Below are 19,862 nucleotides of genomic sequence, written 5' to 3' on the forward strand. Positions count from 1 at the left end.
ACTCTGGGTTTCCGGACTTGTTCAGAGAAGAAAGCAGTTTAAAATTTAACCCTTGGAGGAGAGTGAGGGAAGGCTCTGAGGTATTGTTCCCCCCACTTGACCACCAAATCCCAAAATACCAAATAATTAAACCAGATGAGAGGGCAAAGGGCGCCCAGGACCCTGATAAACAGGGTTCGGATTTCATAATGATGAAGATGGCATTGGTGAGGGGAGGCGGGTTCTCAAGCACGGTTCAAGTTTCACAAATGGAAAGGATGGTGGATGGATAGCAAAGCGGGCAGAGGAAAGACTTGGGGGGGGGGGGAGAAGGGAGGAGAGAAGACAGAAGGAGGATGAATATGATTCTCAGAAGCTAAACTCCCAGCCTGAGTCAGGAGCCTCAGAACTGAGCCCCGACTGACCTAGCGTTCGGGAATCAACTTGCTGGCAAAGCCGACCAATTATTCTCTCCAAGGGCCGAAGATGCCAGCGGGCTAGTCATTACATAGAACGTCCCCAAACACTTTATGCCCCCTCGTTTTTTTGAAGAGAGTCATACAGGCTTTTTTCTCCCCGCGAAATCCAAACCAGTGCAGGCGCACGGTGCACCGTGCACCGCGCGCCGCGCGCATTCTGGGTCCCGCACCCTTGGCGCCCCCATCTGATCACCTCACTAGGAGAGGGACAAAGAGTTGAGCCAAGTTGGGCCGGGAGCATCAGATTCTGTAAAGGAACGTAACCCCTCCCCCTCCTCGCCCCCCAACAGCCACGGAGGATGCTGAAGGCGAATCAAAAAGCAAAAACTGCAAGACGAATAAAAGCACCTTGTCAGGGTGCGGGACCGGCAAGGGACAGGAGCGCTCAGGCGGATCTCTGCAGCGCCTGAGTTGCGGCTCAGCAGGGCAGGCCTCTCTCGAGCTCCGAAGAAAAGCAAACCGTCCTCCCGAGTCCTCCCGGATTCCAGCCGCCCTTTTAGCAAACTCTGTCCCCTGGTGCACTAAACTTCGCGCGGGGCTGGGGTGGGGGATGTTACTCCCTGGCTGCCCCGGAGCAGCGGCGCCGCAAGGGTTAAGCCAGCCTGTCCCAGCTGACAGTCAGCTGATTGGGCTGTGATTGACAGCTCCGAAAAGTTTCCTTGTTTCTATACTATTATGCTAATCGTGGCCGCTTTCGCCGCCTCCCATTGGAGGAGAGTGCCAGTCAATTTCCCATTTGAGTCTGACGTCACGGGTGCTATAAAACTCAGCAATTGCTTTAAACTCTTCTCGCTGGATCAGAGGCTTTAAAATCTTTTTTCATCTTGGAGCTGTAGCTTGAGCTGCTAGTCCGCTCGGCCTCTCCCCCCCCACACACACCCTATTGCTTTCGGCCTCGCCTTGGCCCAGGACTTTGCAATTTTGCTTTTTTTTTAAAAAAAAAAAAAGCCAAAAAAAAAAAAAAAAAGGAAAAAAGGCAAGAAAGAACTAAACTCCCCCCTCCCTTGCCTCCAGCCGGCCTGCACCTCGGTCTTGCACTTTGCACGGAGGGAGAGGGTGAGAGAGAGAGAGCGCGCGCGCACGCGAGGAATCCGGAGAGAGAAAAGAGAAAATAATAATAGTAATCATAAGAGCCAGGCAGAAGAGGAGAGAAGCGTGAAGTGTTAACTATCCCGGTGCCGAGACTCGCACCTCCGGGACAGCCACCCGCCGCGCCACCCAGTCCGGGAGCAGCCTCTGCGCGCGCCCCGCCTGCAGCCCGGCCGGCTTAGGCGAGCCCTCCTTATGCAAAGCGCGCAGCGGAGCGGCGAGCCGGGGACGCCGCGCACCGGGTCGGGCTCCTCCGGCATCCTCACCGCCGCCGTCATCGCCACCACCACAACCGCCAGCTGCGGAGGACCTTCCCGAGCCTGAAGCGCCCGGGATCCGAGCTCAGGGAGGCGAGCAGGCGAGGAGGGGGCCCGGGGCGAGCGGGAGAGAGAGAGAGAGAGCAAGAGAAAGAGAGAGAGCACATTGGCGTGAGCAGGGGGGAGGGAGGGCGGGCGCGGGGGGCTGCGGGCAGGGCGGGGGGTGTGTGCACGCTCGAGCTTTCGGGCCACAGACACCGCCGCGCGAGCTAGAAGCGCCTTAGCCCGGCAAGCTGGCTCACCCGCTGGCCACCCAGCACAGCCCGCTGGCCCCTCTCCTGCAGCCCATCTGGCGGAGCGGCGGCGGCGGCGGCGGAGGCAGGAGGATGGCTTCAGAACTGGCAATGAACAATTCCGACCTGCCCACCAGTCCCCTGGCCATGGAATATGTTAATGACTTCGATCTGATGAAGTTTGAAGTGAAAAAGGAACCGGTGGAGACCGACCGCATCATCAGCCAGTGTGGCCGTCTCATCGCCGGGGGCTCGCTGTCCTCCACCCCCATGAGCACGCCCTGCAGCTCGGTGCCCCCGTCTCCCAGCTTCTCGGCGCCCAGCCCGGGCTCGGGCAGCGAACAGAAGGCGCACCTGGAAGACTACTACTGGATGACCGGCTACCCGCAGCAGCTCAACCCCGAGGCGCTGGGCTTCAGCCCGGAGGACGCGGTCGAGGCGCTCATCAGTAACAGCCACCAGCTCCAGGGTGGCTTCGATGGCTACGCGCGGGGAGCACAGCAGCTGGCCGCGGCGGCGGGGGCCGGCGCCGGCACCTCCCTGGGCGGCAGCGGCGAGGAGATGGGCCCCGCCGCCGCCGTGGTGTCCGCCGTGATCGCCGCGGCCGCCGCGCAGAGCGGCGCGGCACCCCACTACCATCACCACCACCACCACGCCGCGGGGCACCACCACCACCCGACGGCCGGCGCCCCGGGAGCCGCGAGCGGCGCGTCCGCCTCTGCGGGCGGCGCGGGTGGCGCGGGCGGCGGTGGACCGACCAGCGCCGGGGGCGGCGGCGGCGGCGGGGGCGCGGCGGGGGCGGGGGGCGCCCTGCACCCGCACCATGCCGCGGGCGGCCTGCACTTCGACGACCGCTTCTCGGACGAGCAGTTGGTGACCATGTCGGTGCGCGAGCTGAACCGGCAGCTGCGCGGGGTCAGCAAGGAGGAGGTGATCCGACTGAAGCAGAAGAGGCGGACCCTGAAAAACCGCGGCTATGCCCAGTCCTGCCGCTTCAAGAGGGTGCAGCAGAGACACGTCCTGGAGTCGGAGAAGAATCAGCTGCTGCAGCAGGTCGACCACCTCAAGCAGGAGATCTCCAGGCTGGTGCGCGAAAGGGACGCCTACAAGGAGAAATACGAGAAGTTGGTGAGCAGCGGGTTCCGAGAAAACGGCTCCAGCAGCGACAACCCGTCCTCTCCCGAATTTTTCATGTGAGTGTGACACGCGATCCCAGCTAGCCACCTTGTTAAATGCTCCGTGGGGGTCCGGCTCCTGAGTGGGCTTGCTAGTTGCAGGGCCGCGCTCGCCACCACCTCGCCCCCTCCCCTGGCGAGTTTGCTCCCCTTGGCCTTGCACACACAGACACACACACACAGACACACACACACACCAAACTTGTGGTGGTGATGACTGTTTTGAATTGGGGAGGGAAGGGGGTGTCTGGCTCATGAATTGCCAACCTGAATTCCCCATAACTTGCTAGCTTGGTTGTTTTGTTCTTTTTTTTTAAAAAAAAAAAAAAACACCGCCCCCTTCCCAACACACACCCAGGACTTGCACAAGGGTCAAAGATCTGAGCAGAGTACTTCATGTAGGACATAGCTCACCTTTGAATCCGGCCATCAATCGCCTGTATTTTTTTCTTTCTTTCTCCTTTTTCAGTTCATGAGCTGGTGTTCATTCTCTGTGTGTGTGTGTGTTTATTTTGTTTGGATTTTCTTTTGTTTTTTCTTTGTTTTTGTTTATTTTTTGGAGCTTGCCGTGTTTCCCAACCTCCGCCCTCATTCCCTCTGCACCATGTTCTTGAGATTAAAGGAAAAACAGCAGGTTTTTTTTCTTTCTCCTGAGTTCTTCTGTGAGATTGAGTTTGCAAAGGAAAAAAAAAATGTGAAATGCTATAGACCTTGCAGCGTGCTGAGTTCCACCGGGTTTTTCAGCATTGTTATGCTAAAACAGAATGAACTAAAGCCCCTCCTGAACCTGCCACAATCAAGCCTGCATCAAGCTTCGGGTGTGACTCCTGAGTTTTGGCCTTACATTGCCAAATCTGGAAGTTTAGTCTGCCATTAAAAAACAAACAAAAAGACACAAAAACAAATTTACTCTCATCTCATGCATTACGATGCTTGCTACTTTGTCTTAGCAACAATGAACTATAACAGTTTCAAAGACATTATGGAAAAGAGACATTATATTAATAAAAAAAACCTGCATGCTGGACATGTATGGTATAATTATTTTTTTTCCTTTTTTCCCTTTTGGCTTGGAAATGGACTTTTGAAGACTTAGCGCATGGCATCCATACTTTTGTTTTTCAGCCTCATGACTTTTTTGAGTTCAGAACAACAACAGAAAAAGTACAACCCCAAAGCCTTCTTCCCTTGAAAGTTTGCTTCTACTCCCGTCTGCTTTGAGTTACTATGAACTTCAGCCTCCCATTGTAAATGCACTGAAGGCATTCCTTGTCAAAGATACCAGAATGGGCTACAAATTTACATGGCAAATATTATAGAACATAAATTAAATATTTTCTTTTTAGTAACAATGAGGCCTGCTTTGGGGCACTTTAAGTTGTGCGGTTGCCAAAAGCAGTCTAAATTTTTCTTTGAGAAGAAAGAAAAAGAAATCTGCCCCAATTATTTTTTTGGTTTGTTTTATTTTATTATTATTATTCTTTTTTTTGGCTTTTGGTCATTGTCAAATGTGGAATGCTATGGGTTTCCTATATAATTTAATTATAGTTTTTATAATCTGTTAGCCCAGTTAAAATGTATGCTACAGATAAAGGAATGTCATAGATAAATTTGAAAGAGTTAGGTCTGTGTAGCTGTAGATTTTTTTTAAAGGCCGATGCACTAAATTGTTTACTGTTGTGATGTTAAGGGGGGTAGAGTTTGCAAGGGGACTGTTTAAAAAGTAGCTTCTGAAGCATGTGCTCGCAACTTAAATATAAGTTGGGTATGTGTAGTTCTTGCTATACCATGGACTGTATTGAAAACCAAAGTATTAAAGGGGAAATGCCCCTGTTTATATCTGTAGGGGTATTTTACATTCAAAAAATGTATGTTTTTTTTTCCAAAATTAAAGTATTTGGGACTGAATTGCACTAAGATATAACCTGCAAGCATATAATAGAAAAAAATCGCAAAACTGTTTAGAACGCTAATAAAATTTATGCAGTTATAAAAATGGCATTACTGCACAGTTTTAAAGCAATGCAGATTTTTTACAGTTGTGTTGTGGTGCAGAACTGGATTTTCTGTAACTTAAAAAAAAATCCACACTTTTAAAGGCAATAACCAGTAAATGTTATTTTCAGGGACTGACATCCTGTCTTTTAAAAAAAAAAAAAAAAAGAAAAGAAAGAAAGAAAAGTAAATCTTACCACAATAAATATAAAAAAATCTTTTGTCAGTTACTTTTCTTTTACATATTTTGCTGTGCAAAATTGTTTTATAACTTGAGTTACTAACTAACCACGCGTGATGTTCTACATGCTTCTCTTTCATTTTCAATTCTGGTTATATCAAGAGAAAGAGTAATCTACAATAATAAACTGCTTTTTTTTTTTTTGATTCTGTTCCGTTTCTTAGTGTACAGATTAACTGGGCCCCATGTCTTGGATGTATTGGAGCTTGAATGTGAAGTACAAAAATGCATCCTCTTTGGTTTCTGAACAGGGGAGTTGCAGGCAGTAGCTCTAGGTGAAGTTATAGGCTATTCTGAGAGTGGAGGAGATTGGCATCATTTAGTCATTAATACTATATAATAGAGATATGAATGATGACATCTCGATTTTTATTCCCCAAAGTTTTTAGTTCCCCTAAATGAGCTGAGCCATTAAAAAAGGGAGAAAGAGGGAGAAAAGAGAGAGACAGATACACACACATACACATTCTCTCTCTCTCTCACACACACACACACACACACAGACACACACACAAAGAATGGATCTTTCTGGACAGATTTGAGCTTCTGACTCAGGAGTAAATCCATCTAGAGAGATGGGACCAGCAAATCTGACTCACCAGAGGTGCATGAGAACATAGACATTTAATGGTAAAGATAAACAATTCCTGCCATTTGGCCAAAAGTGATTATTTTTTCTTCTTCCTTTACATGCCCTGATTTTCTTGTTGGCACGGCCTTGACAAGACTAAATATAAGCACTTTGTACAAATCAAAGTTGTTTGATTTCACTTTAACTTTTTTTTAATTTAAAAGAATTTTTTATTTATTTATTTTTTAATGAAAGTCATTTGTTTTAAATGAGAAAAATAAAGCCTACCCTTTCCCCACAGAATGTCTAGTTCATGCCAGGTTTAACTGTTATCTAAGTACATTTCACTAGGAATATTCAAAGAGCTGTCTCCCCACACAGACAAACTAGGGATTACACGAGTTCCCAAAATATAAAGAAGAAAATAATACCTTCATGGGGCAAAAGCTATGCTTTGATGTATTACTGTTTGTCCTCAAACCAGATTATAAACGGGATCTAATTGAAAGATAACTTGAAAAAGAAATCTTTTTACCTTCAGTAGAATTCCTAAACCCTGACCCACTTAAAACTGACACAAATCCTTGCAACCATGTTACAAATACAGACCATTTTCTCTTTTGGTAGGCCTCCCTGAAAGTTAATGGAATAGCAGACAAAGCCAACACTATTTTGAAAATATAACTAAACACAATGACCTTTGTCTCATTTTGTTTTCAATTCTTTTTCCTTTTAAAAATGAGATAATATTGTAACCCATAGTAAAGTCCAGATTTTTAAGGAAACAGGTAGTTAGTACTTCAGGCTGATGAATTCTGGGCAGTTTCTCATAGGCCTTCCTGGCTCTTTTGCACAGAACACAAGACACTATCGACACTTCCTATACTAACCTGTCTTGATGAACTAGAATGCAAGTCCCCCAAACACTGAGTTTCTCTAGACAGAAATCTTAATTGCAAAACTTCTCAAATATGCTGTAAATTAGCCGTCCTCAGCTTTAGAGGTTTTTATTTCTCTGCCTACAGCCAGAAAATACACACATAACCACCCCTCTGGAGAGCAGGAAATTGGTATGACACTTGCGCCAAAAACTCAAAGCCAGAAGGGAGATTTCAGGCAGATATATTCTCAGAATAAGAGTGACATTCGGCATACGCTGGCTGCAATTATTTATCAAAAAGTGTGAGCTGAGTTGTGGAGAAACATAATTACATAATAATTAAAATGATTAAGCACCTTGATAGGATTCTATAAGGCAATTCAATATTAGAAGCCAGTTTGGGCCCCAAACATTAGGAAATAAAGCAGCAGCAGCAGAAGAGTGAAAATGAGGCCAAGGCACTGGCTTGAAAAACAGAGTTAACCTCCACTGGAAAACACTTTCAGGCGTGCTGAAACTTTGGAAGAGAATAGTAAACAGAACTAAACAAAAACTAACTCTATCCTGCCCCAATGCGCATTATTGCAGAGAGATTCCTAAGTTTAAAAACAAAGCAGGAGGAAAGAAACAATCACATAAGAAAGTCTAGCTTTCCCTTTTACACTGCATTTGGAACTTTGTCTAAATAGTGTTAAAATTCCTTTCATTCCAATAACGGAACAGCCCCACTGGCAAGCTGGAGTCACCAGTGGGCTATGCCACATTTGGGAAGCCCGGCAGCACATGCCCAGTGTGCTCATGAGATATGAGATGCACATAAGATGTATGTAAGCCGGACATTAAAATGGAATTTGCGGGTTTGGAGAATGATTTCCACTTCGTGCCCTTTCTAAAGAAAAATTACTGTGTTAGAGAAGAAGGCTAATGAATCTATAACCACCACACTAAACAATTAACTACACCGCTTGTCCAAAGGGCTCATAGACCCACAGGAAAGGGCCCCAGAGCTTATCTGCCTACCAGGCATTCAACCAAACTGGCGTAATAGCTTCTAACATATAATAATAGTTTCAAAAGCATACTGGAATTAGAACCTCTGGAACGTGTGTGGTGTGTGTGTGTGTGTGTGTGTGTGTGTGTGTGTACAGATATCTCTATAAAGAAAACTCTCCCCAAAGCAAAGAGCTAGCATTTTGAAAGCATCTTCGGGCTTGCTCATTCTTAGCAGTATATCTTCATTGTTTTCCTGGCAGAGAATTGTACTAAGAAAAAAAAAAAAAAAGTAAGAAATTGACTTCTCCCCCAAACCCGTGCTGGGGCAGAAGATTTATGTGACTGGGGACCTTAGTTTTTCAAAGGCTGTGGTCATACTAGTATTGACTAGTTCTTGTGATGTCAAGCGTGTCATTTGTCAGACATAGCTGCTGTAAATGAGACCAGTGAGGGGCAAAATGTAGTTAGTTAAATCCACACCCTCTGTGTGCTCCTCCCTACAGTCGACACCTACTACTTTATTCTTCAAGACCCTCCACAAAAAAATCACTTCCTTTTAATTTCCTGCCCTGTGTACATTTCTCCTTTTCAAAAAAAAAAAAACAAAAACAAAAACAAAACAAAAAAAAAAAACAAATCATAACCACTTTTCACAACATATCTATCTGACATCTGAATATATTGACATCAAATAGGCCCAACCTGTACCCAACCCATAAATCCACTACTTAGACATTTACATCTTGGTACCCGTGACCACCGAGCCCCTTTCCACACAGACGCTCCAAGGGGAGCTGCTGTCTGTTGCTGAATGTGCCCGATGCTAACATCCTGTTCTGTCCTCCCCTTTTACCTTTTACCCTAGTCTTTCTTATGTGGTTAACATCAATTTGAGATATTTAGGCTTTTAAATAGAACTTCCTTTGGTCAAACCGCCGATTTTGCTGTTAAGAGCACGAGGAGAGAAAAATGGTGTTCACCTTCATGGGCATGGATGGTATGGCTCTCCAGCCAGCCTCCTGCCAATTCCTGGGCCAAGTCTCAGAAGTTGCTTAGGACATATCCCAAAGCTACAGAGCGCCGACAGAGCATCCAGGGCCTTTGCTGTCTTGCTCTGTTCTGAAGGAGGAAAACCTACCTCCATAGTCACATAATTCTCAGCTTGATAAAAATATTCCTACTCTATATTAGACGAATCAATACCTTAAAATCTGTCACTCTGGAATCTTTGCTTTCCTTTTTTTAAAAAAAAAAAAATTCTTCCCCTTGGAGTGAAAGAGAAAGGAAGATGGAAACTCCTGAGTGACAGCCTTCAGACATCTGGCCACTGTGTCCATAAAAACTCACACTGCTGCTCCGAGGCCTTAGTGCTTACACAAACTGTCAACGAGAGCAATAGGAAGTGCCTCGCAGCCCACGTTGGAGGCTCCACTCTCAGTGCTTCCCGCTGTGATTGACTTATATTTGATTAGAAAAATAACAATTTAGCTCCTTTCTAGGCTGAAGCACCATCATTTAGTTTTGTTGTTTGGGGGATTTAGGAAAGTTTTCCCTGCCGTCGGAGCCAGTGGTTTCTGCTTCTCCAGTTTATTCCTAAAGACAGTGAGGGAGACTGTGCTTTCCTTCAAAACCCCGAAGTTTATTTTTGCTCTTAGCTGATCCTCACCTTCAAAGATGTCCCAAGTCCAGGGTTGAGCGGTAGCCGTAGGGGACAGAGTCCAGGGTCCTTTGATTGAAATCAGGATTTGTTTTTCAATTTGTCTAGAAAAGGAAAAGCCTTAATCTACCTTCTCGAGAGGTAACTTTTATCACTCTGAATACAAATCTGTAAAAGGCTAACATTAAAAACACCCCAAAAGGAGGATTCTCTCCCATCTCTCCTGGCTTTTCTCCGTCCAGGCTCCTGGACAAACCAGGCTCTTGCTGGCATTTTGACTCTAGCGGGAAGTTGGAGATGTGGTGAGGGAGTCTTAGCTTGTAGGGCTGCCTCATGGTTGTCTGCAACATAAAGCAACACAGTCTTGAGACAAACGGGGCGGGGGTGGGGGGAGTGTGTGCTTGTCACCCTCTAGAGAGGAATGAGCAGAAGAACAAAGCAAAATCAAATCGCAAAGCCCAGGTCCCTGCCATAGCTATAGGAGGTGAGAAGGGAGAAAGACTGGGAAGGTAAGAATCCCCGGCATAAATAATTCCACAGCTTTCACCTGCTCAGTGCCTACGTACGGAAGGTGGGACTTGAGGCAGGGCACCTCTTCTCTAAAAGTGCACACATGCAGACTTGCTTTTTTGTTTTGTTTTGTTTTACATAGGAATCCAAAGGGAGAGCGAGCTTTGAGGAAACCTTTAGTGCCTCAATTGGAGGGAGGGTTTATGAATATGTTATTAGTTGCCTGAAAGGGGCAACACTTTGCCCCACTCAGACACTATATCCTGATATTTGTATATACACTGCACGGGGTTTCATGACATCGTAACTGCTTTTGATCAGTTAAATTTGAAAGCCCTTTGTGTGTGCCCGCGCGTGCATGCTTGCATGTGTGTGTGTGCATGTGTGTGTGTGCATGCCCACACGTGTGTGCATGTGTGAGAGAGAAAGAGGGAGAGGTTTGCACAACAGACAAGGCCAAGAGAGAGAGCACACATCAACAGCACACAGAAATCAGATGTTTATATGAACTGTGCAGGAGTTGGACGGCTTTAAGAAACTCCCCAAACACATTTTCCAGAGGGAGGCCGTGATAGGAATGTGGAGTTCCTCTCTGAAATCGGAGGGGGCGTCTGCTGAGGGCCTCCTCCCGCACAACTCAACGTTCTGGTTTTTTTCTTCCGTTTTGTTAGATCACAAATGCCCCCCAGTAGACTTTAGATTACAACATCGCATTCCTTCCCTCTGTACAAATCCATCTTGACTTTTTAGTTGCCATTAAGCAAGGGGCATTAATTCAAGAAGGGGGACTCGGGGGTGCCTCCCTGCTTTGGGACAAAAAACAGAGGGTGGAAAGAAACAGTTCTCGGCTTGCAATCCTCACGCACCCTTGACTCCAAGCCTGGCTCGGCTGATTCTGTCCCTAGATTTCTTGGTTGGAATCCATTCTGATTCCCAATCTTGCCTGCTTCCAAACTGAGCTCTTGGAAGAAGGAATTTCCCCACATTTGGTTTAGAGAAGCTACCACACCTTGCAGGGAGGAGGAAAATGTCATGTCAAGAATGGCTATGACCCGAAAATCAGAATGAAGTTACACATGCCCCTTTTGCAAACAATGTTTTCCCAGGTTCTGGGTGACAGCATTTACTTCTGGAAGCCTCCAGATGTGGATTTCTGACCTTCTGTGGGAACTCTAGCAGGAGAAGCAAGAACCTGATGTCCACAAGACAATAGGCCATTTTAATCAATGCTTAAAACCCAGGGGGAAGGAAGAGGCTGCAACTGCTAGGGAAGGAATTACTGACAAAGGCCAACCTTGACCTATGACCTCCAATTGCTGAAGGGTCATCTCGGGTCATGCTTAGGGACTCTCCCAGGAAGCATTTGCTTGCGGGGAGTACTGATATGAAGTTGGCAGACCCCTACATACCCTACAGATTAAAAGCAGTGAGGCCCTTCAGAGCCAAAATTTGAGCCCCTTACCACCTGACCCTGTCACCCTAAATTGTCAGCACCCTTGCCTGCCATGTCAGTCATGCAGACCATGAAAGAGCCCCCGGGAATGGCACAATCTTCCAGCCAACAAGCAGTTAACACCACTGCAAGTCACCCCCAGGTGCAGGGTATGCGCAAAGAAGAGTCCTATTATGCACCTGAAGGTGTATGGTTGCCCCACTGTATAAAGCTCTCTATAGCTTGGAGTGAAGAGAAAGGCAGCCAGGGAAAAGGCTGAGTGTGGCCCCTTTCCCAGTATCCAGACACTCCTTACCACACACCACAAAGAACACACATCTACCTCTGCCCATTGATACATACACTTGTCTTGTGGGGACCAGCCACATAGCTGGTCCCGGTTCCTAACCAGAACTGAGGCATCAGAGTACTGGACAGAGTACAGTACAGGGACTTCCCTGACTGGTGAACAGCAGATGGGAACCTGCTGGAATGAAGAGACTGTCAGACAGGGGGAGCCAGGATGGCTGCCTGTGGCCAGTGACTTCCTTAGGCCTCCAGAAAGTCCTTTGGTGCTCTGCCTGTGGCTACAGGCCTAGTAGAAGCTGGTGCATGTTTGGGGACCAGGAACCAGAGTCACCTCTGAGAGGCCCAGAAGACAGCCTGGTGCTAGGAGCAACCGTGGTAGCCACAACCAACTTGTCCTGTACAAGGGTCCTAGGACTAGGCCCAGCCACAGCACCCCAGCAGGGAAAGAACTCTGGTGTGCTTTGGGATGTGGCTGAAGTTGTCCCAGAGAATGAGTCTGGGAGGAGCAGACTTTCTGGGCTGTCAGAACTACCAGAGGAGCTGTGCTTCTGGACCTGGGTGGAAAAAGGATGCTCCCAGGACCTCCCTCCGCCTTTCCCCCTGGTACCCCACTCTTCCTCCCAGCACTCTGGAACTTTCTGTAAACAAGACAAGCATCTCCAGAGCTCTAGAGCTTGTGTGTATGTTACTCTGTTAATCACCCAGATTTGGTTTTTCCTTTCCCTGCTTTAATGAGACAGAGAAGAGAAGTGAGGTCAGGGGACTCCAGGTAGTCTATTTTAAAGTCTTTCTTTATGCTTTGGTCTTTCCATGGTCTCTAGCTGGGTGCCCCCTTGCAAAGCAAAGCCAGATGAGTGAGTTGTTTTTTTTGGGGGGGGGGTGGGGGGCTTCTCCAGCAGTTATTTTCCTTTTCTGGATTTAACACAGTTCCAGACAAACTGCCGGTACCTAGGAATTGTCTCCTTTAAAAAGAAACACTTTGGGAATGGTCTCAGCCAGGCAGCCCCTGTCTCATAGGCACTGCCCTTTGGGAGGGGTGAAGGTAGCCAGCCCCCTGTGTCTAAATGAATAAATATTCTATATTTTAACTCTCTGTCTCTCGGTGCGGGACTTAGCTGTAAAGGTGAAGACTTTGAAACCGAAACAATGATTATGCATCAGATATAAACACCTTAATACTGCTAGATCATTTTTAAAACCCTTTTTGACAGGAGGAAAAAAGAAAAAAAAACTCCACTGGTAACTATACCATACCAAATCTGTTTTAAAACCCATCTTTGTGTCATTCTGGTTTTAGATAACAAGTTCAAAATATTCTGGCCTCCGCCATTTATTTTTCCGTTTGACTCCTTTGAGGTAACGCAATGAAGTGCAAGACAAATCTGCAGTTTCTACGTTATGAAATTAAGATGGTCCCAGGATAGAGTTCTGTCCATTTGGCCTTGCGTGAGCAGAAGAACTAGGCTTGCTTCTGCTTGTCACAGAACACTCCTCATCTAAGAAAGTCAAGGGACACTCCCCCTGTCTGACTAGGGCCGTTGGGAAGCACAGCTGACAACCTGTGACATATTTTCAGGGCCTACTTTCTCCTTTCTGAGGCACTCACTATGGTGTAAAGGTACTGAGCCCTTTTAAAATATTAACTTGAATATTGGTGTCGCTACTAAAGCAGCAACGACCTCTTCTGTGGTTAGGGTGAGAGGCTCTTTGCTGTCAGCAATCTGGCCTCGATTTCATGGTCATGGTCCAGCTGAAAACTCTCCTCTCTCACTTGTACTGGAGATTTCCCTGACCCTCACCTCTCCCCAGTGACTGGTCCAGGTAAAAGTAGGTAGAACGGCAATAAAATGCCATGACTTCTAGACTCAGTTCAGGTGTGCAAACCCCAGGGCCCTCCTCCCACAGGCTTTGGAAAGTAAGTGCCTAGATCATCGGATAGGTTCCCCAGGTAGCCAGCGGGTAGAGGTCATCTTGAGGAAAATGACACCGACGATCTAAAGAGGACAGCTACTTTATGAGATTTCAGGCAAGATGCCAAATATTGCATTTAATGAAGCCGATGCGTTTCCTCCCAAAATAACAGATACTATCAATGACAGGGCCAGGAAGGACGGTGGGGGGGGCATTTTTGCAAAGCCCACATCCAATTATTGCTTTGTAATATTTTTCTAAAATTGTAAAATGCCCTGCTAGTATCTGAGTTCGTGCAAGTCCTCCTGGTCAAATCTTAACATGTTTGCTATATCCCGCAAACAGTTGATGCCGCTATTCCGTGTTCCATCATCCATGCTACAATATCCTCCCATTCACCTCCCTCCCTAGGAGAACCTATTGTCCCTCAAGACCTCTTTGTTAAAAAGAGAAAGTCGTCCTAAATGGAAATTTTTAATTTTTTAAAATTATTTTCTTTTGTTTTGTCATTAACTATCTAAACTTCCAGTAAGGAACAGTTTATCTTCGTGGCACACTTCCAGGTTTTGAAACAATTTCAGCGTGTTTCTTGTTGTCTTTTTTTACTCCTTTTTTTTTTCTTGTAAACATGCATGTTTTGGAGAAGATGAGTGGATGGAAACGAGACAAGTGGATCTTACAGTTTTTAAAGCGTTTCACTGGGAAACACAAATGAGAACACGTGATTAATTCCCGATGGTCTGGGCAGGTACCAGGACCAGGATTTGTTTTCCCAAACAGTCCTACACTTTATTAGATAAAGAACATTCAGGAAATAAGAATCACGGAGCAGAGTGACAATTTAAGTGAAGAGTACACAGCCTCTGGGATCCAGCGTGGGAATGAGTATTTTGTCTATTTGTTCCCATTCATTGTAAAGCCGTCCAGATAGAAGTGTGGTAGATTGGAGGGAAATAATGAAACATCCTTGCTTACCACTTACTACTTACTTGATTGCAGTTACTGTACACAGATTCCCCCAAACCACGTGGAATATTTTAAATTAGATTTTAAATGTATTTTGACAGCCTGGACTGGTACAGTGTGACTATCCGGGGGAGGAAATGACAAGTCTGTTTTGTTATTAAGCCGCTGTCTAGAAAATATTAGGCTCTGTATGCCAAATGAATGCTATTTTGCCACCCACGTGAGTATAGCTAATAAGGATGAGTGGGCTTTTTTATTTTCTTTTTGGAAAGGTAAGCATTTTGAATCAGTATGCTTTGTTATTCAGTGTAAAATAAAAAGTCCTTTTTTAAAATAAAAAAAGCAACCTCATTTTCATTTGATCCTTCTGAGTACTCCTGGTTACTAATTTAAACAGAAAAATAATAATAAACAAAGGGATGGTGTCTACATGCTACTGAGTGTTAAGAGAACACCTGTCGTGATTACCTGGAATGCTAGTGAAACAGACCACGGAGATGGGGGAGAGAGCAGAGTCTGGGCAAGCAGACACAGTAAGTGCCCGAAGAACTGGACCTAGGCTTCCTCCGAGGAGTTGGCAATGGAAGGCAAAGAAAAGCCCACCAGAAATCACTCATATTTCCCTTCTAGGAACCCAGACCTGCTTGGTTTCCTGTGAACTGAGAACAGTTTCAAAGCCGATACAGGATGATGGTGTCCCACTTTGGGTGGTCATAACCACGAGGGGGAGGCTTCCTTCACTCAGACCCCTTTTCTGGCTTGAGGGGCTGAGACCACCACGCAAGATCAACTAGACCAAATTGGGCTTCTTTGAGCCATCTCTGCCTTGCCATAGATAGTTAAGCTACCTTGCACGTACTGTCCTTCAAAGACTCTTCCTGGATATTAATCACCCTTTGTTTATTTTACTATATTTACTGAATCAGGTACCCAAGGGACTCTTCTACATCTGTGATGTGAGCAAAGCAGTTGCCTGGAGTCAAACAGGTACGCGTGGATCTTCCATATGCATGTGCTTGTTTGAATGGATTTGCCCATGCGAGGGAGGGGACATAAGCGACGGAAGCCACAGCAAGCGATGCTGCGCTCCTCAGACACGAGGAGTCCCCGTTTCCAATCATACTGGCATTAGTGTCTCACATGCAGCGTAAATTGTGACTGCAAGAATGACGCAGGCTATCTGGGTGCGAACCAGCATGCTGGTCTATATTGATTTCTTTACATTCTTCTCTGCCTCGTACAGAAGAACTAATCCAATCTGAACAGATCTCAGCTCCTCACGTGGGTACCACAAACCTCTCTATCCACACTGGAGCAGGTAGTCCTTCTCTCTGAATGTCAGATCGCTGGATGAATTTGAGCAAAACTGACATCCGGTGTCTCGATCTGTTCTGCCTGGATTTGTGAACATTCCACATTTACAATGGCTTAGCATATCTGTTCTCACATTTGGACACTTTAGCACCGTTTCAGGGCAGAGTATTTTCCTTCTGAACCCACATGTCGGTGGAGCCGCCTTCCACAGCCATCGAAGGCAGACTGGGAGGGAAGGGGACACGTGGAAGGCCACGTTCTGATTTTCATCTACTCGAGAAAATAAAGCGGAGCTGTTTAAACGTGTTTTCAACGCTAAGTATCCCAGCATGAACTTAAGTATGAACCCTCTCCACGTGGAGAGTCAGGGCAACGCTCTCACGACAACCACTGCGTAGTGTCGTGGCTTTATGTGGCCCTTTTAGCGCTCCTTAGCTAGCGAAACAAAGCAGGGTTTCTATTATTATTATTAAAGAGTTTGCTTGCTGAGAAATTTGCATGAAATACTTGTTTTTCCCCCTCTTGGTAGCTAGCAAAACTGAAAGGGGTAAAGGTCACACTGTCAAATTGTGCTTCCTCGAAGAGAAGGATCTTGAGGGACACAGTGAACAAGAATATTGAGGAGGGGACAACGGAGCTCGCTTTCACTATTTAAAAGTCTGTCTGATTATTTACAGACATTTGCTGTCATGAGGAAAGTCTCATTTTTAATAACCGTGCCGCGAATACACAGTACGGTTTCTCTGCTAACCTTATAAAAAAATTACCAGTTTTCTTTAAGGAATTTCTGTAGGTAGATTTGAACTTGGTGTACTCCTGCAGTGTGACTCATACGTCCGTACATGCATGCGGTTATAGTGCTTATTCCTTTTCCGTGTGGGTAATTTTAATTCTAATTTGAAAGTCACCTGTTAAATACAAGGATCCAGGCCTACTGGTAGGTCTGGTGACATTGACACCACTCCTTTTGAGCAAAGAAAAAAAAAAAAAGTTAATGAACATTAAAAGCAGGTTTCACACTGGTCCTAACCCCACTAGTAATATTTCATATGAGGTCACCGGTGGGAGAGAAATCAAATTTCAGCTGTGAAGATGATTGACAGGCAGGAGCAAGGGAGAGAAAGATATTTGGTCAGGAGGGGAATCTTGGGGGAAGACAATGCCTTCAAGTTCCTTATGGCCTTAGGTATTCTACACCGATATATGGAAGGCACAAGGTCTGGAGCTCTGGGGAGAGGTGCTCAGCTTATTTTTGGAAAGTCTCTTTGGCTAAAGGATTTCACTCAGGGAAGTGCGGATATGGCGAGTCAATAGGCTTTCGGTCTCTTGCTAATTTCATCAGGCACAGCCTGGTAGCTTCTGCCTGGCCCTTTCACGTTAAGGTAGGTTTTGAAAATAGAACCACAAGTCTGGAGGGAGCTGTCTAGGTGTTTTTATTTATCGTCAGAAATACAGTCTGGATTATATGATGGTTCATGTCCCTATCACAAAATGCTCGTCCAAGAACTGGAGAGATGGCTCAACTCTTAAGAGCTTCCACTACTCTTGCAGAGGACCGTATTGAGATCTTAGCATCCGTATCGGGTGCTTCCCAGCCACCTGTAACTTCAGCTCCAAGATGTCTGACACTTCCTCTGGCCTCCAAGGGGCACCCAACAGATGCAGACAGACAGATAGACAGACAAACTGACACACACTCACACACAACTTTAAAATATTTCACCAGTTGGTTTTACAAGAAGATTAAATCTTCTGCTTTGGCAGACTCTCTTCACCTTGACTAACGTTTGCTAGTATTTGTCACAGACCCAAATCTGCTAACCAGTCCAAATGCATACAGACCTTCCTTCTTAAGGATGCTCTCCTAACACACAAGCCTAAATGCCTGAGCATGGCTGATCTGCCTTCCATCCGGTCTTGCTTCTTGACTGACTTGTCCCACGGTCTCGCTGGCTAAGGTGTGACAGTTGCCATGGAAACGAGTGACGCTATGGCCGGACTCTATGGCCCAGGGTGGCTTTTGAGCCAGCCTTTGAAGCTGTCTTCTGGATTGGAGTGTACTAAGGCGTGATCTGACCCCCTGGGATTTGAAGCAAATTAGAGAGCAATCCTAACCTTGTTCCGGGTTCTTACGGTACCGACCCGGGACTTGGAAGGTGGCATCGGGTCATAACCAGCTCGTGTGTCTGTTCTGACCATTTCAGATGTTCCTGGTGTTGGTTTAGACTCATGTGGATGCAGTCAAGTCGTATGGAGCTGCCCAGGGCATGGCAGATGAGACACACACACATAAGGGGGAGGCTGGTGATGATTGTCTCATCACCTACAGATGAAATGGGCAGAAATACATCTTGTTCTCATATTTCATGCTCCAGCTTACCCCCAGTCTTCACAGCATCGGCAGGATTTTCTCTGGTCTTCCCAGTTCCCATGGAATGACTTCAGAAAGTAGCCAGATGTAAGAAAGGCCACTCCCTATTTTAGGAATAGGGTAACATGCAGCCACAAGACGGAGACAAAGTCTTCAAAGTCTTGTCCCTGCTCACCTGTCTCTCGGTGTTTACCTATATGCCTTGGCAAATAAAATGCCAGCCTAAGTTCACTATTCCCAACGAGCATGGGTGTCTTAGCACAATATGGACGCCTGTTTAGTAACGACATAAAGACACCACACCCAGTGTCCCCCACAGCACCTATGAGAATATGTGGTCAGAAAAAATAAATCTGTATTTCCACAGAAAGGAACACCCCCAAGACTGTGAGTTCTGATGGGCACTTCTGGAAAGATCTGGTCTTGACCATGTCCTCTGATAATGCTGATTGGAGGATCTAGACAATACGTCTCTGGAGTAAATCCTCTAAGGAAGATGATATTCTATCTCACTTGAGCACTGGTGGTGGGACCGTGCTGGTAAATCCCCCAGGAGTGATTTTCAAGCTTATTCACTTTTTATATTCTTTGGCACTGAGACAACTAGGGAAAAGATTTTGTTTGAAGTGTTTCACCATCCTGGCTCACCCTAATTGTTTTCTGTTGTGGCTGTCAGTTTATTTAGATTAAGCTCCTCCCCAACCAGCACACCGATTTAATCAATTCCTAGCCTAATCACGCCATCTAAATGTCTTGATCTTTCCCCTAACCTTGAGATACTATTTAAGTTCACACCTAAAGAAAGAAACATTTTGTATTTAGTAGAGGGACGTGAGAAGAGGAAACTTTGCAAACCCTGTCGCCCTCATGACTTAAAACAAAAAAAATGGTTCTTTCAATAAAGAAGTTTCATCACAAAGGCCCGTCCGTGGTCAGTCACCTGTCAAATCTCAGACTTAGAGCTGGCCTTCCACAGGGACATTTAAATTCTCTCCCCTCTTACTGACAGAGTCAGTCATTTTCTCACCCTGAAAAGGACTATCAGAATTTGTGTCGGCATTTCTGGTTCTGTTCCTGGCACCTAATGAAATTATCAGCAATAAATGAGCTAAACGCTGGGGTTTCCACTGGAAATATTTGGAACACATCAGGACAAGGTGTGCCTCTCTCTCCCTAGGCATCTACTGGGAAGAAAGTAAAACTATTAATTAGCACCATGCCCTTTTAGATGGAACTAATATCATCCAGAGAGAGAGAGGAGCGTGGTTTCAGGGTTGCGTGGGAAAATCAAACCGGTGGTGGGATTGACAGATATTGTCAGCTGAGTGTTACCGTGGCAGCAGGTGTAAGCCCTGGTAGATGTTAATACCTCATTAACGGCGCAAGGGATCAAGAAAGACAAACGAGAAAGATAAAGGAAGGGAGATCTTGCCGGTAGGA

The 19,862-nt window shown here is 46.1% G+C and overlaps 1 protein-coding gene across 3 annotated transcripts in view; it reads left to right on the forward strand.

Moving 5' to 3' along the window:
- The first annotated feature begins 2,035 nt into the window (after positions 1-2,035).
- The window catches only part of Maf (MAF bZIP transcription factor), a 332,439-nt gene continuing 314,612 nt past the window's right edge, over positions 2,036-19,862 (forward strand). For 2 of the 3 annotated variants that reach the window (XM_057754222.1, XM_057754221.1), the window contains exons 1-2: positions 2,036-3,290; positions 15,664-15,724. In XM_057754222.1, the coding sequence (XP_057610205.1) occupies positions 2,191-3,290; positions 15,664-15,697 (1,134 nt within the window). In that variant the 5' untranslated portion in view covers positions 2,036-2,190 and the 3' untranslated portion in view covers positions 15,698-15,724. The remainder of the gene's footprint in view (positions 3,291-15,663; positions 15,725-19,862) is intronic. The other variant, XM_057754223.1, reaches the window with a different exon arrangement.

This window comes from Chionomys nivalis, chromosome 21, assembly GCF_950005125.1.
Source record: "Chionomys nivalis chromosome 21, mChiNiv1.1, whole genome shotgun sequence".
Taxonomy (NCBI): Eukaryota; Metazoa; Chordata; class Mammalia; order Rodentia; family Cricetidae; genus Chionomys; species Chionomys nivalis.